Source organism: Thamnophis elegans, chromosome 5 (assembly GCF_009769535.1).
Source record: "Thamnophis elegans isolate rThaEle1 chromosome 5, rThaEle1.pri, whole genome shotgun sequence".
In the NCBI taxonomy this organism is placed as follows: Eukaryota; Metazoa; Chordata; class Lepidosauria; order Squamata; family Colubridae; genus Thamnophis; species Thamnophis elegans.
Window position 1 is genome coordinate 92,724,351 of NC_045545.1, and position 27,801 is coordinate 92,752,151.

General features: G+C 45.5%; 1 protein-coding gene across 1 annotated transcript; it reads left to right on the top strand.

Annotated features, from left to right (window-relative positions):
- Window positions 1-22,886, top strand: BIRC7 (baculoviral IAP repeat containing 7). The gene is made up of 7 exons (XM_032218620.1): window positions 1-646; window positions 3,144-3,243; window positions 3,647-3,716; window positions 4,926-5,054; window positions 11,498-11,543; window positions 16,078-16,149; window positions 22,684-22,886. Exons 1-7 carry the CDS (start codon window positions 1-3, stop codon window positions 22,881-22,883), a joined length of 1,263 nt encoding a protein of 420 aa, XP_032074511.1. The 3' UTR covers window positions 22,884-22,886.
- Window positions 22,887-27,801: the final 4,915 nt, after the last annotated feature.

Consider the following 27,801-nt stretch of genomic DNA (forward strand, 5'->3'; position numbering starts at 1 on the left):
ATGCAGGCTGCTCCGATGTCAAAACATTTCATCGCATCGGGCGTCCAGCTCGCTACGAATGTTTTGACTAGTCTCCTGTCCAGCAGCTGGGAAATGGGAGATAGCTTTTCTCCAGAGGGAAGCCAGGATGAGGGAAGCAGCTCATCTTCAGAGGACACTCAGTGGACCCCTTTGCATTGGTCGAGATCCAGCATGCAGTCAGAGATTAAGCGTCTTCAGACATTTCGGCTCTGGCCAGCGAGCGTCCCTGTGGCTCCAACTGATTTGGCAGCCGCTGGTTTTTATTTTGTCGGTCCTGCGGACACCGTCCAGTGTTTCTGCTGTGGTGGGTTGTTGTACAATTGGGTAGCTGAAGAGGATCCTATGGTAGAGCACAAGAAATTCTTCCCATCATGTCTGTATGTCCAGGACAAAATTGTAGGAAATATCCAACAGATGCCTTGGAGCGAAGAACACCAAGACTGTGTAGATGGCCAATTTCTTGGCATGCTACAAAGTTTAAATGTGGAGGAGAGCCCTGTAGGTGGTCAGCCAGAATACCCATATATGGAGACAGAAGGAGATCGGTTGGTGTCGTTTGAGAATTGGCCCTCTTATTCTCCAGTGTCTCCCCGGTTGTTGGCCAGAGCAGGCTTCTTCTATACAGGTATGTGAGAACTGCTTTTGATGGGTATGACCCAGGTTCCATCTATGTTAATGCGTGGCACGACAAAACCGCGGTCCACTAAAGCGTGCCCGATTAAAGCGCGTACCTGACGTCATCAGCAGCGCGACAAATACGACCGCGGAGAAAAAAGGGCGCTTTAAAAAGCGCTTTTAAAGCAAGCCGATTCACATAAAGGTAAGGGTTAGGGTTAGGTTTAGGGTTACGTTAAGCGTTAGGGTTAGGTTTAGGGTTAGGTTAAGGGTTAGCATTAGGTTTAGCGTTAGGTTTAGCATTAGGTTAAGGGTTAGGTTAAGGGTTAGGTTTAGGGTAAGGTTTAGGGTTAGGTTTAGGGTTAGGTTTGGGGGGGTTAGGGTAAGGTTTTCGCGTTAATTTTAACTTTACCGCTCACAGCGTGATGTTTTCGTCACGCTTTGATGACGTCAGGTACGCGCTTTCGTCGAGCGCACTTTAGTCTACCGCGGTTTTGTGGTGGAACCATGTTAATGTACGGCGTATGTTATTCCTGAATGCCCGGGAGTAGCTCATGAAACTGGTGGCCTTCATATTTTATTTTATTTTTTTAAATTTATGTCTGTATTAAATCTGTATTTAAATTTATTTGTATCCCAGCTTTATAAATAATTCAAGGTGACGAATATATTTTATATATATATCTATATATCACAAGTTTCTCCTTTTTTCTCCATAAAAACAACCCTGCGAGGTGGGTTGGGCTGAAAGAGGGACTGGCCCAAAGTCACCCTGCTTGCTTTTGTGACTAAGTGGGAAGTTGAAACACACTTGGAAGGTTTAATGGAGGTTTACAGTAAGCCTGCTGCCTTAACTACTAACTTTTGTATAACTCAGAGATAGGCATAACTAATGTCCCTGCCTCCTATTTTCCCCACAACAACCCTGTGAAGTGAATAAGAATAATTCGTACTAAGTCGCCTGGTTGGCTTTCATGCCTAAAGGAGGCCAAGAATTCACAATCTCCTCGTTTGTAGTCTGTGGCACTTTTGTTCCAATGGAGACATACAGTAAAAGTGTGCCGTTAAAAAGGAAAATTTACAGTTTCTGTTAGATGTGTGTACCGCAACCTGCAAATGGTTCCCTATTAAAGAGCAGAAAGTATAGTGTATTTGTATTATTGTATTTGTATTTATTTGTCTTGTATGCTGCCCACTCCCGAAGGACTCCGGGCGGCTCACAATAGACAAGGGAAGGGGAAATAACTAGACAAAGACAACACTTTATATAGTGTGGACTGTATGGGAAATTGTTTGCAATTTGGACCTAAGCCGTAGAGGCTTTGCAGACTTTCTCTTTCCTCTGGGAGGAATCCTTTCTTCCAGAGGTGCAGTACATCTCCCCATTCTCTTTTTAAGTATTTGGCACCCTATGGGAAATAATCCACAGCCGTAGCTTCAGTTGAATATTTATTGAATTTGTAAAGGTGCCCATCTCAACAAGTGGGCCAGTGAGCAGTAACACATAGCAGAAAGGCAAGGATTTTTCCGTGGAAGGGAATTGACGGGTGCAGAATTTTCTCTAACCTGCCATCAGTTTTGAACTCTTAGGCGCACCGTTTTGGTGCAATGGTGTGCAGGCTTGTGAGCACCTCTTGAAATCACAAAACAAACTAAAATGGGGGATAATTCAGGCTTTGGTCACTAGGAATAGAATTCAGTCTATCCGGCTAACCTCTGTTCTCCTCTTCCACTATTTCCCATGTTGGAATGTAGAGCCGAGGTGGCGCAGTGGTTAGAGTGCAGCACTGCAGGCTACTTCAGCTGACTGCAGTTCTGCAGTTCGGCTGTTCAAATCTCACTGGCTCAAGGTTGACTCAGCCTTCCATCCTTCCGAGGTGGGTGAAATGAGGACCCGGAATGTTGGGGGCGATATGCTGACTCTGTAAACCACTTAGAGAGGGCTGAAAGCCCTATGAAGCGGTATATAAGTCTAACTGCTATTGCTATTGCTATTAATTCAGCATGGCTTATATAGGCATTGGGGTTCTTTGTCCTGAGTGAAAAGTGAATCTGGCCTTGATGCACATAAAGAGAGTGGATTCCCTGAATTCTGAACCAATTCTTCATCTCTGGACCCAGCCAGAAAAATCATAGCCATCAAAATAGCAATAGCACTTAGACTTATACACTGCTTCATAGTGCTTTTACAGCCCTCTCTAATTGTTTTGCCGAGTCAGCCTATTGTCCCCAACAATCTGGGTCCTCATTTTACCCACTTTGGAAGGATGGAAGGCTGAGCCAACCTTGAGCCTGGTGAGATTTGAACTGCAGTCAGCTGCAGTGCTGCACTCTAACCACTGCACCACCTCGGCTATAGCAGGGAGGGTAGTAATTGATCCCTGCCGTAGTTTTAAATCTGAGTGGGGGTCCTGGCATCTTCAGGCATCTGGCAATGATTTTTTGTTTGTTTGTTTGTCTCTGTTGCTCTTGACCAGCCTGTGTTCTTTCGCCATGGATGTTTTCAGGTCAACAAGATTATGTGCGGTGTTTCTACTGTGATGGTGCGCTGAGGAACTGGGAAGAAGGGGACGATCCCTGGATAGAGCACGCCAGGTGGTTTCCAAGGTGATCCATTCTGAAGTACCTATGTTTCTCTTTTGAGGCAGACTCTTTTGAACCTGAGGTTGAAATGATCTTTTGGATGTAACTGATGATGGGGGGGGGAGGGGGGATTGGATTGAAGGATTGTGTTGGCAATGGCCCTTCCCCACCATTCAGTTAGAATTGAAGAAGCCTCTTGAATGAGAAGCAAAACACTTTTAAGGGGAAAAAAGTCCAATTGGCTTTTGGGAAAGCACCTTCGGGACAACCAGGGCCTGGATGACTTGAGAATCCTCATAGACAGATCCAATGGAAGATAACGTTTTATATCCTTCTGTTGCAATTTGATACTAAGTAACAAACAAATATTTACAACTAACCTTTTCTCAATCTTCTTCCTTACCCCTCTCACCCCCAACTTCCACAGATGTGCATTTCTGCTCCAGTCCAGAGGGAGAGATTTCATAGATCACACTCAACAATCCAATGTAATGTTGGTGAGTATGTCTTGACGGTAGCTTAAATAATAGCCGATGCTGTTAAAATGTCTGAATATGTCTAACAGGGGCTCTCTTATCTTAGGTAAAGTGGCTGTCCTGGCATGTTGTATATCAAACACACAAAGGGGTTGGAAGGGGTTCCTTCTTTCCAGGGGTGGGTTCCTGCCAGTTCTAACATCTTCTATAGAAGAGGTTCCACAAATCTACAGTGCCGTTTAGAACTGGTTCCAGTTGCCTTCCCCCCGCTCGTCCGCACATCATCAAGACGAAGAGCAAGAGGAGGAATTCTGGGAGTTGAAGTCCACAAGTCTTAAAGCTGTCAAGTTTGAACACCCCTGGGTTTTTTTTTCTAAGGGGTTAGGGGTGCAAAGGTCTTGTAACTTGACAGCTTTAAGACTTGCGTGCTTCAAATGCCAGAGTTTCTGAGCCAACATTTTGGTTGCTAAGCAAGAGCGTTGTTAAGTGAGTTTCACCACATTTTACAAGTTGGCCACACCCACCCAGTCACATGGATGGCAAGCCACTCCCACCCGGTCACATGGATGGCAAGCCACTCCCACCCGGTCACATGGCTGGCAAGCCACTCCCACATAGCAGGCCACACCTACAGAAGAGGTTCTAAAAAATTTTGAAACCTACCACTCCTTCCTTCCTTCCTTTCTGAGATATATCCAAGCTGGGTTTTGGGTTTGGCACCAGGGATGGGGTGGCAGTTTGTCATCTAGGAAGTTTTGGAAGCTTTTACAGGGCAGCTAACTGGATGCAAGGTTAAAGTTGGGTTCCAGGGAGAAAGTCAGCTAGTGGCTGCTGTTATGTCCACCTTCCTGCATAGTGACATCTTGACCAAACTGCTTGAATCCATCAGTAAGCTGGCAGTGGAATTCCCCAAGACTGATAATAGTCCTGGGAGACTTTAATTGGATTCGTGACTGATATGGCTCAGGGGTTCGTGACCTTTATGACAGTTTCAGTTTCAGTTTCAGTTTCGGTTTATTTGTATGCCGCCCTTCTCCAGGACAGCCATAGACCCAATGAAGTTGCTGAGGGCCCCACACCCACAGGTGGTCCTATGGACCTATGCTTTTTTTTTTACTCCAAGCAGCTGCAACAAGATCAAAAAGTGAAGGATATTACGATCACTTCTTTATCATGTTCAAATCTCTCTCTAATTGCTGTTTGGGTTGCTGATGCTGCCCTTCCATGTAGGGAGGTAAGACCTATTACCATGATGGTGAACCGATGGCCCTCTCTGTGGACAGGCGAGCCATCACCCAGCTAAGCTCCACTGCGGATACGCGCCCACCTCCTACCGGCCAGCTGATTTCTGCCGTGCATGTAGGAGACGCGCATGCATGCGCAGAGAGGGTGTTACATGGGCATGCGCGGGGTATGTGGCGTGCCTCCTTTGTGGCCCATTTTTTATTTTAGGAGGCTTCAGGGGGGCCTGCTAGGCCCAAAATAGGCTGTGGGGTGGGGGTGCAGCCCAAAACAGGGCAGGGGGATCGCGTGGATGCGCAGGGGCAGGAGGAGCATGGGGGGGGGGGGTCATGCAGGTATGCACAGGAGGTGGGGCAAATTACATTTGTTGGAAGAAATGTCCTTCTGGGTTCGGCTCCAAGTGGGGAAAAAGACACTGGAGAGACATGGAGGCTGCTTGGAAAGATGGTTTTAATGGTGGACAGGACCACGTGGCTTGAGTCCTGAACAGAAAAGGTGATCACATGCTTCAATGTTGGTGGAGAAGAGAAGGGAAGGGAAGAGAAGCTGAGTTGCTGGTTTTATGCCCTCTCTGGCCTTTGAACTTGAGCATGTATTCTGATTGGTTGTCAGACTCCCATGGGGCCATGCAGGGACAACTCTCTAGGCTGCGTTTTGAATCCAGGTTTGGTTGAGTTCTCAGATGCCATGTGGTGAGTTGGGTAAAGGGCCAATATTATCATACCTTAATCCCATCCCCCTGGAGCTGAAGGGGAGAACTCTTTATTATGTAAAGTGGACTAGCTCAGGCTTTAATGGCTCCTTGACAAAGGGGGATGGGCAGGAAGCTGCAGGCAGCTATTCTGTCTTTTAAAACATGTTTCTTTTCACACCAAGAGAAATATTCTGCCTTTTCAATATTTCCTAGGATATTTCATTTTTTCTGGGAAAGGGCTGGGTGATAACTTCCTACACATTATGGGTGTGGGCACCCGTGTGTGTGCTGTCACACGCGCAATTTCGGCACGCGAGAGCAGAAAGGTTAGCCGCCACTGACCTATTAAATTGGTCTGTTCTGGTTGACTAATGCTCTGGGTGGATTCCAAAACCATTTTTTCCCCTGTTTAGCCTATGAAGGCCTTTGTCCCCTGTCTGGAAGGGAGGTGTGATAAGGATCTCAGATTGGATTGCTCCCATATGACCTTTGGGTTTCCCAGGTTTTGTGATGAGTTTCAGGGGATAAAAAAAAAAAGATACTCTGAGAACCATTTGAGAAAAACACACACTTCTATATTGAAGTCCTACTGTGTTAAGAATTACACAGCAATTAGAACAGCAAAATGCATTTCTTCCGTCCACAGATAGTTGATTAGCAGCTCTGTTGAAAGTGACTTATTCTTTATTTGAGGGTCACAAGACTATTGACAAATGTTCTAGGCATTGGACAAACACTCAGATCTGCTCTGAGTTAACCGGTGACTGATCAGGCCCAAAGGGACAGCCGTGTCACTTAGGAAATGATTGACTCTTTGTCAACAGGGCCTGTTAATCCAGGCACTTGTGATTTAGATCTATGTCCCTCTTTGTTTGAGGGACTCCCTGGAAATGTGTGGTTGGATCTGGGCTGTGATAAGTTTGAGTTTGAGTTTGAGTTTTATTTCATTTGTATGCCGCCCTTTTCCCTGAAGGGACTCAGGGCGGCTCACAACTCAAGGGAAGGGGGATACAGACAGTTAACAACAACACAAAAACAATACATAGTTAAAACGCAACAATCATACCATTCGAGATAGGGGCAACGATTCTTTAGCCCCAGGCCTGTCGGAACAGCCAGGTTTTAAGGGCTATGCGGAAGGCCTGGAGGGTGGTGAGGGTGCGAATCTCCACGGGGAGTTCGTTCCAAAGGGTCGGAGCAGCCACAGAGAAGGCTCTCCTCCGGGTAGTCGCCAGTCGACACTGGCCGGCGGATGGAATTCGGAGGAGGCCTAATCTGTGGGATCTAATCGGTCTGGTGGAGGTAATTGGCAGCAGGCAGTCTCTCAAGTACCCAGGTCCAATACCATGAAGGGCTTTATAAGTGACGACTAGCGCCTTGAAGCGTATCCGAAGACCAATAGGCAGCCAGTGCAGCTCGCGGAGGATAGGTGTTACGTGGGTGAACCGAGGTGCACCCACAATCGCTTGCGCGGCTGCATTCTGGACAAGCTGAAGTCGCCGAATACTCTTCAAGGGCTGCCCCATGTAGAGCACGTTGCAGTTTTTTTTAGTTTTTTAGTTTTATTAAACATTTATAGGCCGCCCTTTTCCCTGAGGGGACTCAGGGCGGCTTACAATAATAGGGGAGGGGAGTGTAGGACAAAACACAAAAAGAAAATGTGAGTAAAAATAATTAGCGGTAAAAACACAACATTCATTCAACATTCGGGAGGGGCGAGAGTGAAGTTTTATCCCCAGGCCTGACGGGATAGCCAGATCTTGAGGGCTGTGCGGAAGGCCTGGACGGTGGTGAGGTTACGGATCTCCACGGGGAGATTGTTCCATAGCGTCGGAGCTGCAACTGAGAAGGCTCTCCTCCGCGTAGTCGCCAGTCAGCACTGACTGGCGGATGGAATTCGGAGGAGGCCTACTCTGTGCGATCTGATGGGACGGAGGGAGGTAATTGGCAGAAGGCGGTCTCTCAAATAAGTAATAATTCTTAATTAATTCTTAAGATAGGAGACAGTTCTGCCTGTCTTGAAGGAAGCAGCGGTGAGGCCTGTCCTCAAAAAGCTTTTGCTGGGTACAATAGTTCTGGAGAATTTTCATCCGAGCTCCAAGCTTCCCTGTTTGAATAAGATTGTTGAGAAGGTGATTCCATTGCGGCTCTAGAAAACACTGGAAGAAGGGGATTATCTGGACCCATTTTAATCAGGTTTCAGGCTGGGACATCCTATGGAGAAAGCACTGGTTATCCTTGTGGATCTTTGGTGGAGCTGAGATGGGGACGGTGCAATTATACTGATTGTTCTTGATCTCTTTTGATACCACGATGGTACAAGTATCCTCCTGGAAGGTCTAAGGCAGGGCTGTCAAACTCATGGGCCGGATATGTCACGCACTGGCCACACCCACATCCAGTTTAGTGAAGGGGGGAAAATCCTGATATGTCACTGATGCCACTGTGACGACGTGAGTTTGACACCCCTGGTCTAAGATGTTGTGGCCTGCAGAGCTGATAGCAAATTCAGACAGTGAGGAGGTTGGGGAGGAACATGGGCCAGTCCTGGAGTCTGGGGAAGGCGCTGATGAGGGCTCCATGTTGGAGGCATAGATGGGTCCAGGGCCGTATGCCAGTTATCAGCTGCCTTCGGAGTCAGACATCAGTGAGGCAGAGGAACAGCTGGAGCCTGTTCCCAGGGTGCGCATGTGCAGAGTTGCCAGATGAAGGGAACAGCTAAAGAACAGGGGTTGACTTGGGAGTAAGGCCACAGGTGGACAGTGAATGGCCCCTCCCAAAGGGAATAAAAGAGGAGCGAAGGGGGAGTGGAATTTGCAGGAGACCATTCGTTCATTCCTGCATTCTTGCCAAGTATTGCGGCATCTGAACGATATCGGCCGGGCCACTTTCCAAGCCTGATAAAGGTCGGTAATTGTGAACTATCTTGAAAGACTGTGCGGAGAGGAAAGACTTGGCTGGAGAGGAATTCAGTGTAAATTAAATAAAAGGGGTTTATAGGGACGAGGACTCTGCTTAATGCTGCTGGGGAAGCCTAGTAGGTCAGAACACAAGGCTTTGAGAATGGGAGATGTAGTGGTTCTGTTCTTTCTCTGTGGCTGTGGAGATTCAGCCAATGCTCCTAGTTTACATGGTGCATCAGTACCCAGTGTTCTCACACTTCTCCTTTAATATCTATATGATAAGATCATCCTATGCCAGTGTTTCTCAACCTTGGCGACTTTTAAGTCCTGTGGACTTCAACTCCCAGAATCCCCCAGCCAGCACAGCACACTTAAAGTCGCCAAGGTTGAGAAACACTGTCCTATGCTATAGGGATGTAGTGCACTGATGATATTCAGAGGTACAGATGTATAATATCTGTATAACTTGACCAAATGAGTCTGTCAGGGTCTTGCCCGAGTGACTGGAAGCTGCTTAGATCTGGATGAAGAGGCTTAAACTCAATCCGGAGAAAAAGTACCAGTGGTTATCAGCGCACAGTTCTCTGGGTGCTGCATATTTTCCATGTGGGTAATAAATCAGGTGGGAGCATCTCTTTGGTCACATGGATTATTGCAATTAATTCTGTATGCGGAGCTATCTTTGAAGACCATTTGGAAGATGGTCCAGAATTTTAGGGACTGGAGTGGTGCAGTGGCCTAGAGGTAGAGATTTTGCCCCACAATCAGGAGGCTGTGAGTTCGATCTTAGATAGAGGCAGATGTTTTTCTGTCTGGGTATACTGAGAATATACTATATGTGCTGAACAAAACTCTGTATTGGTGACCGGAAGGGCATCCGGACCATTAAAAACCACCCTGCTAGCGCCATTCGCTTGCCCAGACTCCACTCCGCAAGGGATTATGGGGTGATGATGATCTTAGGGACTCTTTCACATTTCTGCCATCCCGGTAAGATCTGACATCATCATAATCTTTCGTGTCCTTTTTGTTAAGCAATGGTATCTAATGGGATCTAGGGAGTGTGTTTTCTCTGGCACCACACTTGCCCTTTGGGAAAAAAAAATATCCCTCCCCCACTTGCCCCAGAGCTTTAGACTGCCCCAACCTGCAGGACTTTAAATAATCTCTGAACATCTGTATTTTCCCGAGACCTTGGAATGGGTCATGGAGTTGCTCATCAGGCATTTAGTAAAGTACACACAGCCCACGACCTACTGTTGAAAGAAATGTCCTTCTGGGTTCGGCTCCAAGTGGGGGAAAAGACACTGGAGACATGGAGGCTGCTTGGAAAGATGGTTTATTGTTGGACAGGGCCACATGGCTTGAGTCCTGAACAGAAAAGGTGATCACATGCTTCAATGTAGGTGGAGAAGAAGGGCTGAGGAAGGGGCTTGCTAGGCTTTTTATACCCTGTTTAGTCCCACCTCTCTGTTTTCTGTTCCTGTGTAAGAAATGTATTCTGATTGGTTGTCAGACTCCCAGGGTGCCATGCAGGGGGCTACTCTCTATGCTATTTTGAATCCATAGATGAGTTATCAGATGCCATGTGGAGTTGAGTAATATCCCTTCCCCCTACAGCTGCAGTGGAGAAGTCTTTATTATGTAAAGTGGGCTAGCCTGGCTAGTCTTAATGGGCCTATTGACAAAGTGGGGATAGGCAGGAAGCTACAGGCAACTATTCTGTCTTTTAAAACATGCTTCTTTTTACATCCAGAGAAACATTCTGCCTTTTCAATATTTCCTAGGATATTTCATTTTTCTGGGAGAGGGCTGGATGATAACTTCCCACACTACAGTCATTTGTTTATAGTCGCCATTCAAAATTACAACAGCACTGAAAAAAATGACTGATGACTGTTTCTCCTACAACTGTTGCAGCATCACCTGATCAAAATTCAGAGGCTTGGCAATTGGCTCATATTTCTGAATGTCACCAGGTCCCAGGGTCATGGGGTCGATCCCCTTTTGCGACCTGACAAGCAAAGCCAGTAGGGAAGCCAGATTCACTTAACAGCCACGTTACTAACTTAACAACTGCAGTGGATTCACTTAAAAAGAAAGTGTGGAAAGAAAGGTGGTAAAATGGAGCAAAATTCACTTAACAACTGTCTGTTTTAGCAGGGGAAATGTTGGGTTCAGTCGTAGTTGTACGTTAAGGACTCCCTGTATGTCTGTTAGTCTTGTTTTATACTGTATCTTTGCTGTTACAGTCAGTGCCGGATTTTCCTATAGGCTAACTAGGCTTCAGCCTAGGGCCTCAAGATCAAGAGGGGCCTACATTCAAATTGTTAGCAAAATTAAAATTACACTATTCTAAAAACAGTGAACACTAAAACACTGAACCGAAAATAAGGAGAAATTCTACGCAGATGACTAATAAACAAACATAAAAATGTATTGGTTAAGATCGTTCCAGCGCCGTGGCAGTTGGGGAGCCTGCCCACGTTCCCGGCACCGGCGGTCGGGCGAGAGGCGCGGCCGCTCCCAGTAGCCGCCCCGTCGACGCGGAGCCCACCAGCGGCCAGGCAGGTGAGGGCGAGGGGGCCGAGCCGGGCAGCTGAGCGCAGCAGGGGAGGCGGCTGGCCTCGCTGCCTTTGCCGCAGAGCAGAGTCGCCCTCCGTCAGGAGGCCAGCTATATATATTGATATATATTGATATATATCACAGTAATGATGTATTTTATTGTCTCTCATGTAATTTACAAACTTAAAAATGGGAGGTGAAAGGGCCTCATAAGTGGAATAGCCTAGGGCCTCTTTTCATCTAAATCCGGCCCTGGTTACAGTTAATCTTTTGTTTTGTTTTTAATATTTGCTTTTAATCTCTATGCCATTTAGAACCTGTGAGCTTGGTGGCTGTATATACCTTAGTAATTAATACAGTTTTCTCCTTGGTGACATCTATCTTGTCTTGGTTTTCAGGAAGAAAACTTGCATTGGTCTGAAGACTATTCTGAAAGCTCTCGTGGTAGGTGCTCTTACAGAAAAGAGGTTTTAAGTCTTGCTTAATTTTGGTAACATTATCCTTAGTGCTGACCTCTTAGGCAACTGTCTTTTAACATCAGGAGGACACCACAGCACTATTTGCACAGTATCCCATAATCGTACATTTTAGACAATCTAGTTCAGTGGCAGTCAACCTGGTCCCTACCGCCCACTAGTGGGCGTTCCAGCTTTCATGGTGGGCGGTAGGGGTTTCCTGTGCTTTATAAATTTTATAAAGTAAAGTTACTTCCCTACTTTATCAATCACCATGACTGTGGAACCGGTGGGCGGTTAGAAAATTTTACTACTAGCAGAGATACAAAAGTGGGCAGAAGGTATAAAAAGGTTGGCCTCCCCCTGATCTAGATGGATGGATTACTTCAGTGTTTTTCAACCTTTTTTGTGCAAAGGCACACTTTTTTCATGAAAAAAATCACGAGGCACACCACCATTAGAAAATGTTAAAAAAATTTAACTCTGTGCCTATATTGACTATATATAAAGTAATTCTCCCACGGCACACCTTACACTATGTCACGGCACACTAGTGTGCCGCGGCACAGTGGTTGAAAAACACTGGATTACTTATTTCCACCCTATAATGTACATTTTTAGTTTCAGCAACAGTATATTAGTGGGATTTTTTAGTATCAGCAACAGGCAGTCCTTCACTTTACAACTTAGAGCCTTTCAAACAGCATTGGGGAAAAAAAACTGACTTGAAGTTGGTTCTCACACTTAAAGCTATTGCAGTAGCCCTACAGTAATGCAGCCAAAATTCAGCCCCTTGGCAATTGTATTAATGATGGTTACAATGTGGGTGGGGAGGAGTGTCATCATGTGATCATCATTTACAACCTTCCCAGATATTTTCCAGCAAGTGAAGTCATTGGGGAAGCAAGCCTGATTTGTTTAACAACCACAGCGAAAAATGGTCATACAATTGCTCACTTAACAATGGAAATTCTGGCCCCAATTGTGGTTATAAGTTGAGGACTCCCTGTATAGAAAGAATAATTCTCACTTTTTAGAAGCTGCAACATAATCTATTGTCCAGAAACACAGTTTGCAAATATTAGAGCTCAGGGAAGGGGAACATTTATGAGTAGCGCAGCACAAAGATGGGTATTAAACCTGAAGGAGATAAGCTGGCAGGGCTAAATATTGTGAGAATTTAGGCAAGAATATCAATTCCAAAAAAAGAGGAAAACTAGAAGCAAAAATACCCCAATTAGCTTGGTTTGTTTGATCATATAGCATTTGCTGTTTAACTGCAATGGGAGCCAGTTGGCCCACCCCTGATCACTGTGGTGCAAAATGCTCTCTTGGTGGGTTTTCCCTCCATCCTGGTGTGGGCCTGAGGCTGAATACCAAGAGATGGAAGCTCTTATCCAACTGTGTTTGAACAAGGCCCATATTTGCTTTGGACACTTTGCAGAGGTAGGTTTCTGCTAGTTTGCCCCCGATCGGGTGAACAAGTAATGGTGGCGGGAGGCTCCACCCACCCATCCACCCACCCGGATGCTTCTGCGCATGCGCACGGTGCGCGCACGAGCAAACCAGTAGTAAAATAAATTGAAATCCACTGGCACTTTGGGATCAAATTAGCAGCCAAGCAGAAGGCACAAGACCTGCGACCGACTCTCATCTGCTCTGATCATATAGTAATGTTTGTAATGCTCAGAATGCATATTGAGTCATTTCTACTGGGAAACCACTTCTGGGCGTTGGGCCTGAGGTGGGGAAAAAATGAAACTCGGGGTTTTGTTGTTAAGAGAAATGACTAGCCTATATTATTATGTAAAAGCAAAAAGTTGAGACTGTGTGTTATTATCTTATTCTACCTTGCTAAAAGGAGTTGCAAGTCAATGCTTTTCTTTCTTTTTGGCTTTTCACTCTACACTTTTCCTCTTTTTTTTCCCTCCCTCACTTTCCCTTTACTTTCATTTTTCTTTGTATTTTATATTTTGATAAACTAATAATAATTTAAATACTAAAAAGAAGAATGCTTATTGAGGTAAAGATCAGGGCATTGTGGGACAGTTTAATATAATGGGATGCTGAAGCTTGGAGAAATAAGTTTTAAAGCCCTCATTGGAGTATCTCTTCATTCTTGTTCTTTTCCTTAAGCCAGACGCAGTATATATGCCTGTAAAATCTTGCTCCTCACGGCCGCATCAAGCACACTTCAGTGTACTTGTGTTTTCTGTGACTTCCCTGGAGATTGTTGTCCCACAATTTTTTTGAACACCGAATCACCTCTGATTTAAATGTAGTTGTTGACCTGACCCCTTGGTCCTTTTTTAAAAAAAATCCTGGCTTCAATCATGTGAGGTGATTGTAACACTTGACATGCTGTTAAAAGCCTCATGCAGACTAAGGCCATCTCCAAAGATGAGCAACTAGTGATTTCCAGAGCATGTTTGTTACGTAAAAGGTATTAGTAGAATGACAGCATGGGGTCTCTCTAACAAGAGTGTATACTTCCGTTATCAATCAGACCTGTTTAAAAAAACCTTCCACGGACAAAGAGGTGTAATTCTCTTAATAAGTCAGTATTCTCTGCAAGTAAAAACATTTTCACCATGGACACTACACAACGCCATTCTTTCCATCTGTATTATGTCATTTAGCTTATCTATGAGCAAAAACTGGAAAATTCTCTCTTTACTAGAGGAACAAAACAAAGGTTCCCATTTTTGTTTGATGCCAATAAGTGTAGGTATCGCAAATGTGCCTTAAACAAAAAGGCAACTGGACTGTTGTTTGAGGAAGAAGACATTTGAGAAGCAGATAAGAAGCGAAGCATCTACTTTTTCCTAAAAAACCATCCAGTTGCCTTAAAAAAAAAAAGCATCGTTGAGACAACTATGACCTGGATGGATGACTAACAATCTCCTGAGACAAAAGTGTAAGTAAATTTCTCCCATCTTGAAAGCTGCATTACCACACTTGCTTGCAGTTCACAGATTATTTTTTATTTATTAGATTTATAAGCTGTCCATTGCCCATCAAAATTAGATTATTTGTGTGTGTTTGCAAATATATGGAGTGATATGGACTAGGTCAGCCCACTCTTAATAGGAGAAAATGGAGAGAATATCTGCACTGAAATACTTGATTGGAATAAACAAACTCAAAAGTTCCACATAAGGTAACAAAAAAAAGCTTTGGGATGTAAGCCTTAAATACAATAGCAGAGTTGGAAGGGACCTTGGAGGTCTTCTAGTCCAACCCCCTGCCTAGGAAGGAAACCTTATACTGTTTCAGACAAATGGCTATCCAACATCATCTTAAAGACTTCCAGTGTTGGGGCATTCACAACTTCTGGAGGCAAGCTGTTCCACTGATTAATTGTTCTAACTAACAGGAAATTTCTCCTCAGTTCTAAGTTGCTTCTCTCCTTGATTAGTTTCCACCCGTTGCTTCTTGTTCTACCCTCAGGTGCCTTGGAGAATAGTTTGACTCCCTCTTCTTTGTGGCAACCCCTGAGATATTGGAAGACTGCTATCATGTCTCCCCTAGTCCTTCTTTTTATTAGACACACCCAGTTCCTGCAACCGTTCTTCATATATTTTAGTCTCCAGTCCCTTAATCCTCTTTGTTGATCTTCTCTGAACTCTTTCTAGAGTCTCCACATCTTTTCTACATCGTGGCAACCAAAACTGGGTGCAGTATAAGGCAGTTTAAGTATCTTATTTAGTCAAAGTCAAAGCTTTATATAGAAAATACGTACATTGGAAATCTGTAATTTACACAGTTGTAGGGGTTTTTTTTTAAAAAAAATAATTGGATCTGTTTAATACACCAATTGTAACATGTGAATTGAGTAATGTGACTATGCCTCATGTAGCTTCTTCCCTAAGCTCCCATTCTTGGCAGCTTTAGCTCTAACCTTAAATAGAAAAACTTCTAAAGAAAACTACAACAATGAATAACTATCCATTATGTGCCCCACCTCCACTGGTGCCATTGTTTCCAAGAAGTCACTGTGCACCACTTGCCTCCAGCAGAAATGAAAATCACTGTTGATGGAAGGGTGGCCTATCCACATGCAGATAATCCAAAATCAAGGGAAGGATCTTGTTACTTCTGGCGAGTATTTCAACACAAAGCACATATTCAGAAGTTTCTTCTGATGGCATCCTTTGAAGATTGAACTCTGTAGGAAAATGTCTACGCAGATTCTCAGTCATCCAGGTCATGGTTGTCCCCAAAGGTGCCTTTTCAAAAGGCAACTGGATTTTTCTTTCTTTTTCCTTGAAGACGTTTCGCTTCTCATCCAAGAAGCTTCTTCCGTTCTCATCCATCTTCATGGATGAGAATGTGAAACATCTTCAAGGAAAAGCAAAGAAAGTCCAGTTGCCTTTTGAAAAAGCCACTTTGGGACAACTGTATAGGTACTTATTTTAGACAACTTCGGCAAATGTCTTTGAGACACACATTTTCTTTTGCACTAAGGCAGTTCTAAGCATTGTCTTTTAATGCACTCTCTTATTCTCCACATATTCATCCAGAGTCTATGGAAAGAGAACCTGATCCTTGGAGAGTGAGAAGAGAGGCACAAGCAGAAAGCTCCCGTGAGCCAGGTAAAGATTCCTGCAGGTGGAGAACAATGGCAAAGAAAAAGTAACAAGTTGTGTTACTAGTAGCAAACGCTAGTAGAAATTACTATTATTTGCTACTAGTATATCTGATCTGACCCCCTCCTCCGTCCAGTAAGGAATGCCGAGACAAGCTTAACTGGAATGTACTTTAATAGCAAGACACCAAAACCTTGGTGGCTGAAAGCCAAGCAGAACAAACAGATAAGGACCTTGGCAGCAACTCAGACAAACTCAGGCAGCAATAAAGACAGATAAGGCTTGGCAGCAATCCAGCCTGCCAAGCTCACAGTACTGTCCTCCGACATTCAATCCTGCGTTGACTTCTGCAAAGAGGGGCGTGTGCACAAGTAGCTTTTATAGTCTGGAGAGGAGCCTAATGACCACCAGCTGAGTACAATCACCTGTAATTGCGTAATTGTTCCTGATGCCTAGTAGCTCTTCAATGGCGTGCATCCAGGAACAACTCACTACTGGCCTCCGGCTCACTCTCCCTTGTCTCTTCCCCACTGGTCCAAGGCTCAGGTGCCTCCTGGTGGCCAACCAGTCTCTCTGCACCCTGCTCGGAGTTGGAACCCTGTCCAGGGTCCTCCACATCCTCCAGAGCCGACTCAGAGGGCTCCTCGCTGTTGGAGTCTGGTGGCAGCTCCAACGGCACCTGCTGGGCCACAACATATATCTATTGGAAACATAGACAACTGATAGCAGAAAAAGACCTAGTGGTTCCTTGAGTCTGCCCTTTGACAGTTTTTCTTTAAATTTTATTTTTTTAAAATGTTTGTCAGATGATGGGCATGTGTATATCCCAAGCACATTTCAACGCAGCTACTGATGATTGACCTACTACCTTTGCCGGAAGTTGGTTCCAAGCTTCTTTTGGTGAACTAATATTTTCTAACATGACTTTTAAATTTCACACCTGTCATTCTGAGGCTATGCTCCCGTGTTCGTGATTTTGGCTTAATATTGAAAATACTGCCTTCTAGAACATTATTCACTCCCTTACAGTGGTGGGATTCAGCCAGTTCGCACCTATCCTGGAGAACCGGTTGTTAACTTTCTAAACAGTTCGGAGAACCGGTTGTTGGAAAAAATCTCCTTTGGGTTTTTTCTACTTTACAGGGCTAAGGAAGGCAGGAAGGAAACATTCTGGTGTTGTTTCTAGCCTAATCTTTATTGACCTGCTCACAGAAACTGTCTCTTTGGTTCAGGGTTTCCCAACCTTGGCAACTTGAAGATGTCCGGACTTCAACTCCCAGAATTCCCCAGCTGGGGAATTCTGGGAGTTGAAGTCCGGACATCTTCAAGTTGCCAAGGTTGGGAAACGCTGCTCTGGATAACCCTTATTATATTGTAACACCTAAGGCGAAGCCCCCATCGACATGAATGATGAGTTGACCATGCCCACCCAGTCACATGACCACCGAGCCCCACCTACCCAGCTGGTTATTAGGGCAGAGAACCGATTGTTAAATTATTTGAATCCCACCACTGCTATCTTAATATATTTAAAGGTTTCAATCAAGTCCCCCTTTCTTCCAGGCTGTACATATTCAGTTCCCCCAATCTCTCCTGACACGTTTCGTCCTTCAGACCATGCACCACTTTTGTTGCCCATCTCTAGACTCCCTCGATCTTATCGATATCTTTTTTTAAGTAGGTTTCCAGAACTGGACACAGTATTCCACATGGCGTCTGCCCAACGCCCCATAAAGTGGGATTTTTATTGTTGTTGCTGTTAGTTGTGAAGTCATGTCCGACACATTGCGACCCCGTGGACAACATTCCTCCAGGCCTTTCTCTCCTCTACCATCCTCTGGAGTCCATTTAAGCTCATGCCTATTGCTTCTGTGACTCCATCCAGCCACCTCCTTCTCTGCCGTCCCCTTCTTCTTTTGCCCTCAGTCTTTCCCAATGAGTCCTTCCTTCTCATTAGGTGTCCAAAGTCTTTGAGTTTCCTCTTCAGGATCTGGCCTTCTAAAGAGCAGTCAGGGTTGATCTCCTCTAGGACTGACCGGTTTGACCGCCTTGCAGTCCAAGGGACTCGCAGGAGTCTTCTCCAGCACCAGAGTTCAAAGGCCTCCATTCTTTGGTGCTCAGCATTTCTTAACGTCCAACCTTCACAGCCATCCATTGCAACTGGGAAAACCATAATCCTGACTATACACACTTTTGTTGGCATTAGGATCTCCTTTATCCTGCTGGTGGTCCCTCTAGGGATACATCTCAGAATTTTGTTTTCCTTCACAGCCTCACAGGTCACACTGTTGACTCATTTTGCAGACATCTGCTATGAGGGCTGTCCTTCTCTTTGGTTGTTCTGCCTAAGACTATCTCCAGTTCCATATCCTGCCAGAGGATTCTTTCCCCCCTCCTCCCCCCCCCAAGTGAACCATCTCCTGCTATTACTAGAAATCAATTCACTGGTCGTGATTTTGGGTGCTTCCACATTCCAGACCAATTTGAAAGCATCTTTTCTCCTCTGTGTCAACTACAAAGGTGATGTACCTGAATAGATTAACAGATTAACAGAGTTGGAGGGAACCTTGCAGGTCTAGTCTAACCCCCACCCCCCCACCCCCACCCCGCTCAAGAAGGAGACCCTATACCATTTCTGACAAATGGCAGTCCAGTCTCTTCTTGAAAGCCTCCAGTGATGAAGCTTCCATAACTTCTGAAGGCAACTTCTGTTCCATTGGTTGATGGCTCTCACTGTCAGAAATTGCTCTCATTTCTAGGTTGAATCTCTCCTTGTTCAGTTCCCATCCATTGTTCCTTGTCTGGTCTTCGAGTGTTGAAACTGAATAATTTTAGCTGAATAAATTAAGATGAATAATTTCTGCCTTAGCTGCAAACTACAAAACATGGGCGGCCTTTTGTCTTTAGAGCCTTTCTTTCGGCCGTCGTCTTCCTGGATCCTGAATACTTCAAGTCTTTTAAATGAATTAGTAGTTTGATAGTTTTACTTCCATTCAGTAACAAAGCCAGAAGGAGCAGGAGTGATATCAACAAGTGCTTAAATTAGTCCCTTGTTTAACCAGAACATTATTCAGAGTAGAGCTCAAAGGGACCTTGGAGGTCTTCCAGTCTAGCCCTCTGCTCAACCAGAAGATTCCTATGCCACTTCAGACAAGTGACTGTCCAATAGTTTCTTCTTAAAGAGACTTCCAGTTTCTCTTCAGCAGGAGAAAATACCTCTGTAAAATGCCAGGTTGCTGGCTTTGTTTTTCTGAATGACCTTTGTGTGGGATGGAAGGGAAGGACCAGGACAATGATGTTGGCTCCGTTGAATTGATTTGCAATGTTCTCCGCATATCCAATCGGCAGACCACTGCCAATTGCTTTCAGGCTGCATGGGGAGTTCAAGTTAATGAAATACTTGACAGTCTGGAAGCTTCCTAAGTCTAAATCAAATTAAATGTATGAACCTGGAATCATGACGATGTGCTATCAAGTCAGTGTCAGCTTTTAGCAACCATGGAGATAATTTTTCTCCAGGAGGATCTAACCAATTTCGTTGTATACATGATGTATCATAACAATAAAGGTTCTGACTCATCCCCAACTGTGTCCTTCAGGTCTTCCAACAGGATATCCACTTTTTTTTTTGGTAATTGAGTCCATCCATCCTGACAGCTGGTCTTCCTCTTCTTTTCTGTTCTCTTCTACTTCTTAGAATAGCTAGGGTTTACTACTTCTTGTAAAGCATGAGAACAAGCACTGTTCTTACGTAACACAAAGCATTAGGGAGCATGAAGCTAAAGGTGAATGCTACTGAAAAGCATTCTTCTTTAGCTTCAGGCTTCCTAATGTGCTGGCTGGGGAATTCTGGGGGTTGCAGTCCACACATTTAAAGTCGATGAGGTTGAGAAACACTGTGAGCATATTATGTGTTTCACCGATACTTGACAACATGTGAATGATAAAACTCATAGTTCGTCTTACCTATGACATTTGATGGATAAAGTTGGTACATGTCTGTTGCGGCCCAGCAGAAGCCGTTGGAACTGCCACCAGACTCCGACAGCGAGGGGCCCTATGAGTTGGGTCTGGAGGATGTGGAGGACCCTGGACAGGGTTCCGACTCTGAACAGGGCGCAGAGAGGCTTGTTGGCTACCAGGAGGCGCCTGAGCCTTGGACCAGTGGGGAGGAGACAAGGGAGTGTGATCCTGACCTCATGCATTGCAGCAGTGGGGAGGAGACAAGGGAGTTGGTCCTGGATGCCCGGCAACGGAGAGCTAATAGGCGTAAGGAACAGTTACGCAGTTACAGGAGATAATTGCACTCAGCTGCTGGTAATTAGGCTCCTCTCAAGACTATAAAAGGAATGATTGTCCACACGCCCGTTGCAGGAGTCAACGTATTTACTAGAACTGGAGAACTCTCGTGGCTAGCTTGGCAGGCTGGATTGCTGCCAAGGTTAGTCTGCTGGATTGCTGCCAACGTCTAGTCTGTGCTGGATTGCTTCCAAGGGCTAGTTGTGTGTTAATAAATCCTCGAAGTATCTTTGTCTCGGCGTGCTTTGGTGTGTGAAGGGGGGGTCAGAACACATGTCTATGGAGATTCTCATGCTTTTTTCAAGAGGCAACTGGACTTTTTGGTTTTTCTTTGAAGACATTTCGCTTCTCATCCAAGAAGCTTCTTCAGCTCTGACTGAATGGTGGGGAATGGAAGGATTTATATTCCTTGCAGACCGCTGGTCATTTGCATCCTTTTAGAGGGTCGCTGAGGCCACTTGGAGGTTTATCTGTGTCTTTAGGGTCACCTGGGTGGTGCAAATGGGTGTGGAGCCTCCTTGGGACTGCTGAAAGGCCTGTGTTGTGAAGCTGTGCTTTCTGCGGGATGTTTTTCTGCCCTGTATCCCTTCCCTGTTGCGCACAGGCACAGAAGCTTCTTGGATGAGAAGCAAAATGACTTCAAAGAAAAACAAAGCCCTGTTGCCTCTTTAAAAAAGCACCTTATAATGTTGGTACATACTGCACTGTTTTGGTGAGTCTAGTTGTTAGGCTTCTTATGCAAGACAATAACTCCATATAACGAGACTTTTCCCCCAGAAAAATGGGACATAGCTGCTTGACCTGGTTCCACCACAAAACCGCGTTCGACTAAAGGGCGCTCAACGAAACCGCATAGCTGATGTCATCAAAGCGCGACAACAGCGTGGAAAAAAAAGCACGCTATAAATGCTAAACCTAAAATTAACCCCTAAACCTAAACCTAACCCCCCTAAACCTAATCCTAAACCTAACCCTAAACCTAACCCTAAACCTAACCCTTAACCTAACCCTTAACCTAACCCTAAACTTAACCCTAACCCTTAACCTAACCCTAAACCTAACCCTAACCCTTAACCTAACCCTAAACCTAACCCTAACCCTTAACCTAACCCTAACCCTTAACCTAACCCTAACCCTTAACCTAACCCTAACCCTTAACCTAACCCTAACCCTTAACCTAACCCTAACCCTAACCCTAACCCTAACCCTTAACCTAACCCTAACCCTAACCCTAACCCTTAACCTAACCCTAACCCTAACCCTAACCCTTAACCTAACCCTAACCCTAACCCTAAACCTAAACCTAAACCTAAACCTAACCCTTACCTTAACTTGAATCGGCTTGCTTTCAAAGCACTATTTAAAGCGCCCTTCTTTCTCCGCGCTTGCTGTTGTCGCCCTGTTGATGATGTCAGCGACGCGGTTTAATCGGGCGCGCTTTAGTCGAGCACAGTTTTGTCGTGCCACGGCTTGACCTATCTGCACAAACAATGTCCCAATCTATTCCCCCTAAATTTAAAGCTGAGCTCATTATCACTGGGTCAAACTTTTCAATGTATCTCATAGTCCTAGATTGTGAGTGCAGAGCAAGGTCGACTCAGTCTTTCATCCTTCCGAGGTGGGTCAAATGGGTTCACCGACAAAAGGGCGAACGACAAAACCGCGCCCGACTAAACCGCGCCCGACTAAACCGCGGTGATAAAACCGCGTGTTCTAAAGCGCTCCGACGAATGAGCGCTGAATCGCGCCGACAACAGCGCAGCGACAGAAGCGCGCTGTAAAACTAAACCTAAACCTAACCCTAAACGTAACGCTAACCCTAACCCTAACGCTAACCCTAAACCTAATCCTAATCCTAACCCTAACCCTAACCCTAACCCTAAACCTAAACCTAAACCTAACCCTAAACCTAAACCTAACCCTAAACCTAACCCTTACCTTAAGTTAAATCGGCTTTCTGTCGACGCGCTGTTGTAAAGCGCCCTTCTGTCTCCGCGCTGTTGTCGCCGTGCTGTTGTTGGCACGTTGATGACGTCGCGGTTTTAGCAACGCGGTTTTGTCATTCGCCCTTTTGTCTGGTCACGGGACCCAGATTGTTGTGGGGCAACAGGCTGATTCTGTAAACCTCTTAGGGAGAGAGCTGTAAAAAGCACTGTGAAGTGGCCTAGAAGTCCAACGCCTGTTGCTATTGCTAATCCAACTCCCCACTGCCTTCCGAAATGATCTCTCCTCTCTTTTCAGAATCCACCGCCAGCATGGAAGAAAAACTACGCCGGCTTCAAGAGGAACGGATGTGCAAAGTGTGCATGGACAAAGATGTGTCCATTGTGCTGGTTCCTTGTGGCCACCTAGTGGTGTGCGCTGAATGTGCTCCCAATCTGAGGCGCTGCCCCATCTGCAGAGGGGCCATTCGGGACAGTATGAAGGCCTTCTTGTCCTGACCTTGAAAGGTAAGTGAAAGCTTCGAATCCTTAACCGTGGCCGAACGTGGCAGCCTCCGGATGTAGGCAAAGCAGGGTAGGGAATCGGAATGACTTTTGATAGGGCTACTTTCAAGTTGAACAACGATAGAATAATAAAAAGATAGAATAAAGACATTGTTAATCCGCGAGAACCTCCGTGCTCTCTGAGCTTGGTGGTTTTTCTTGCAGACATTTCATTACCAAACTAGGTAACATCATCAGTGCTGGGAGGGAGTGGGGTTTGATCTTATTTTTATATAATAGTGGCTGTCTCACCTGTGCTTGGTGGATTCTTGATTAGGCTGTTTTTTAGTGTCAACTTATATGTCTGTGTTGATAGTTCCTTGATTGGGGTATTGAACAGAATAGAATAGCAGAGTTGGAAGGGATCTTGGAGGTCTTCCAATCCAACCCCCTGCTTAGGCAGGAAACCCTACACCACTTCAGACAAATGGTTATCCAACATCTTAGAGCCGAGGTGGCACAGTGTTTAGGGTGCAGTACTGCAGGCCACTTCAGCTGACTGTTATCTGCAGTTCAGCGGTTCTAATCTCACCGGCTCAAGGTTGACTCAGCCTTCCATCCTTCCGAGGTGAGTGAAATGAGGACCCAGACTGTGGGGGCGATATGCTGACTCTGTAAACCACTTAGAGAGAGCTGAAAGCCCTATGAAGCGGTATATAAGTCTTACTGCTATTGCTATTGCTATTGAGCCAAGGTGGCGCAGTGGTTAAATGCAGCACTGCAGGCTACTGCTATATCAGCAGTTCAGCGGTTCAAATCCCACCGGCTCAGGGTTGACTCAGCCTTCCACCCTTCCGAGGTGGGTAAAATGAGGACCCAGATTGTTGGGGGCAATATGCTGACTCTCCTTAACCGTGGCCGAACGTGGCAGCCTCCGGATGTAGGCAAAGCAGGGTAGGGAATCGGAATGACTTTTGATAGGGCTTTATGAGGACCCAGATTGTTGGGGGCGATATGCTGACTCTCTGTAAACCGCCTAGAGAGGGCTGAAAGCCCTATGAAGCGGTATATAAGTCTACTGCTATTGCTATTGCTATCTTCTTTAAAACTTCCAGTATTGGAGCATTCGCAACTTCTGGAGGCAAGTCGTTCCACTGATTAATTATTCCCACTGTCAGGAAATTTCTCCTTAGTTCTACGTTGATTCTCTCTTTGGTTAGTTTCCACCCATTGCTTCTCATTCTACCCTCAGGTGTTTTGGAGAACAGCTTGATTCTCTCTTCTTTTGTTTTCTATTGTTTACTTGATTGCCAGTCTAATGTTAATCCTGTTGATCTGGGTTCCTTCTACGGTATAAAGCAGAGTGCCCTCTAATAGGTAGTATTTAATGCAGGCTTTGAAGGCCTGAGGTACTATAACTGAGGGTCAGGATGGAGAGATCCAGCTTTCCCTTCCATTACCATTTGCCCCTTAATTGTATTAGTATTAGTATTAGTATTTAATAAATGTATAGGCCGCCCAATCCCGAAGGACTCCGGGCGGCTTACAGAAAATACATTTTAAAAATAAGAATTAAAAAGACAGAGAAAAACAGATTAAAAACCACATCATGCACTCAATCTGGTCGGGGCTGGACCTCAGCATGAGGTCAACAGCCCCAGGCCTGCCGGAATAGCTAGGTTTTGATAGCCTTTCAGAAGGCCATGAGAGTGGGTAGGGTCCGGATCTCTGGGGGTAGTTCATTCCATAGGGTCGGAGCGGCTACAGAGACGGCCCTCCTCCGGGGAGCCGCCAGCCGACATTGCCTGGCTGACGGCACCTGAAGGAGGCCCGCCCTGTGCGATCTTATCGGCTGTTGGGAGGTATGTGGCAGTAGGCGGTCTCACAGGTATCCGGGTCCTAGGCCATGTAGGGCTTTAAAGGTAATGACCAGCACCTTGAATCGTGTTCGGAGACCGATAGGAAGCCAGTGCAGCTCGCGGAGGATAGGTGTAACATGGGTGTATCTTGGTACACCCAGTATCGCTCGCGCGGCTGCATTCTGGACCAATTGTAGTCTCCGAACACTTTTCAGGGGCAGCCCCATGTAGAGCGTGTTACAGTAGTCCAGTCTTGAGGTGGCGAGGGCGTGAGTGACCGTTTGAAGTGCCTCCCGATCCAAATAGGGCCGCAACTGGTGCACCAGGCGAACCTGGGCAAAGGCCCCCCTGGTCACAGCCGACAAGTGATGTTCTAACGTCAGCTGCGGATCCAGGAAGAGCTCAAAGATGTTTACCCCAATCTCCTCCTGCCCACCAAGCTAGTCCACGGTGTTTTGAATGTCCTCTGTTTCTGCCAATAGATTCCCGGCTGCTAGTTAAGCTTTCATTGCTTTATCACATTGCCTTGATGGTGCGATAGCCATGGAAAAATTAGACAGGCATAAACCAAATTATCAACTGTGATTCATTCCTCCCCAATTCAGGTAGTACTCGACTCACAAACACAATTAACCCAAAATTCATGTTGCTAGGTGAGACAGCTGCAAAGTGAGTTTGCCCCATTTTTTACGACTTTTTCTCGCCACAGTTGTGAAGTGAATCAGGGCAGTTGTTAAGTCAGTAACACGGTTGTTAAGTGAATCGGGCTCCCCCATTGGCTTTGATTGAGAGCCGCGATGAAACAGTGATTAGAAGACAGTACTGCAGGCTACTTCTGCTGATCGCCGGCTGCCTGCAGTTTGGCGGATCGAATCTCACCAGGCTCCAGGTTGACTCAGCCTTCCATCCTTCCGAGGTGGGTCAAATGAGGACCCAGATTGTTGGGGGACAAGAGGCTCATTCTGTAAACCACTTAGAGAGGGCTGTAAAGCACTGTGAAGCCGTAGATGAGTCTTAAGTGCTATTGCTATTGTCAGACAGTCGCAAAAGGGAATCGCCGAGGTGGCGCAGTGGTTAGGGTGCAGTACTGCAGGCCACTTCAGCTGACTGTTATCTGCAGTTCAGCGGTTCTAATCTCACCGGCTCAAGGTTGACTCAGCCTTCCATCCTTCCGAGGTGGGTGAAATGAGGACCCAGACTGTGGGGGCGATATGCTGATTCTGTACACCGCTTAGAGAGGGCTGAAAGCCCTATGAAGCGGTATATAAGTCTAACTGCTAACTGCTAATCGCGAGCAACCATCATAAATACAAGTCGGTTGTCAAGCGTCCGAATTTTGGCCACATGACCATGGGGATGCTGGAACGGTCGTAAGTGTGAAAAACATAAGTCACTTTTTTTTCCAGTGGTGTTATAACATTTGAACGGTCTTTAAACGTAAATCAAGAGTTATCTGTATGTCAGGCAAGATTGAGAAATGGCAGACAAATCCGTCACAGGGACATTTCTTGCCTTTTCAGAACATTCACAGCCACTCAACTCTTCCTCGGGACGATCTCCTTGGGCCCAGGAAGACTCGACTCTGCCCGAGGAGGGAAGAGGAACCAAACAAGGACTTGAATCAATAAATATACTGGGGTGCTTTATTTATTTATTTATTGGATTAAATTATTTATTTGACTTGGCTGGTCCGGCTGCCCCTTTCCAAAAAAAGACTCGATTTCCTTCCTCTGAACCCTGCACCCCATTTGATGATCTTGCGGACGTAACTTCTTTGAAACCTCCTTCGATTTCAGAGATGAAAGATTAAAAACTGTTTCAAGGTTTCTCTTGTGGAGAGATTGGGAGCTTCATGGAGTGGTGGTGGTGGTGGTGGTGATGGGGAGGAATTATTTAAAGCATATTTGGAAACGCTTGTTCCCCTTTCTTACTTGTGTAAGATTTTTAAAGCAGATAATTTGGAGTGAAAAGTTTGTGTGTGTTTTGACTTGTGATGGTTTTCCTTTAAAGAGAATAAACTAACCTGCCTTTCTGGAGCCATTTCTAATCGTTTCTGTAACCATTTATGGATTTATTATATTATTGCAATAAATTTATAAACTATCTGAACTCTGTTATTTCTTTCCCACCTTTTGTTATTTTTATAAACAACTCTAGGCGGCAAACATGTCTTAATATTCTTTCCTCTTCCTATTTTCCCCACAAGAACTCTTGAGACATAAGTTGAGAGAGAGAAAGACTGATCCAAATTCACGCAACCAGCTGTGTGTGTGTGTGTGTGTGTGTGTGTGTGTGTGTCAGGGACGTGCAGTCACTAGAGGCAGGGGAGGCGTGGCCTCACCAGTCATGAGGAAAAGGAAAGAATTTTAAAGAATTTTTTTAATATAATTAAAGCCAAGGTAGTTGCTGCCAGATTCCAAGTCACAGTGACTTGGAACAGTGCTTAGTGTTAACTATAGGAGGAGGCGAGAGAAATAGGGGCCTCCTGTGCATAAGCAATTTTTTGCCTTTTAAGAGTTAAGCAAGGGTTAAAAAGCAAAAAAAATTGTATGCAAAGGAGGCACGTGTTCTCTCGCCTCCTGTAGAGGGCATTTTTAGAGGCTTTTTAGCGTTATCTGGGAGCGACTAGGTCAGTCTGACTCAGAGCTCTGGCCTTTCATGAGGGCAGGGAGAAGCAGAGTTGAAATTGTCTCTGAAACAGCTGGAAAAGGTGCATATGTGGGGAGGGGTGAGGAATTCAAAAAGTTTGATCGGAAGGCAGCAGGGAAAGGGGGGGTATGGCAGAGGAGCTGCTTTCAAGCCTTTGGAAAATATATCCAATCCAACTTCTGTGTTTGTGTTTGTTTGAGAGTGAGTGAGTGAGAGAGGGATCCAACTTCTCTGTGTGCGTGTGTCTGTTTGAGAGAGGGGGGAGGGAGGGAGAGAGGGAGGAAGGAAAGGGAGGGAGAAGAAAAAGAATGGGAAAACTTATTTTGCAAGGGGGGAAAATGCTGTTGCTTTAAATCGGAACTGAGCATGCCTGGCTGTGGAATTCTGGGAGTTGAAGTCCACAAGTCTAAAAAGCTGCCTCACCA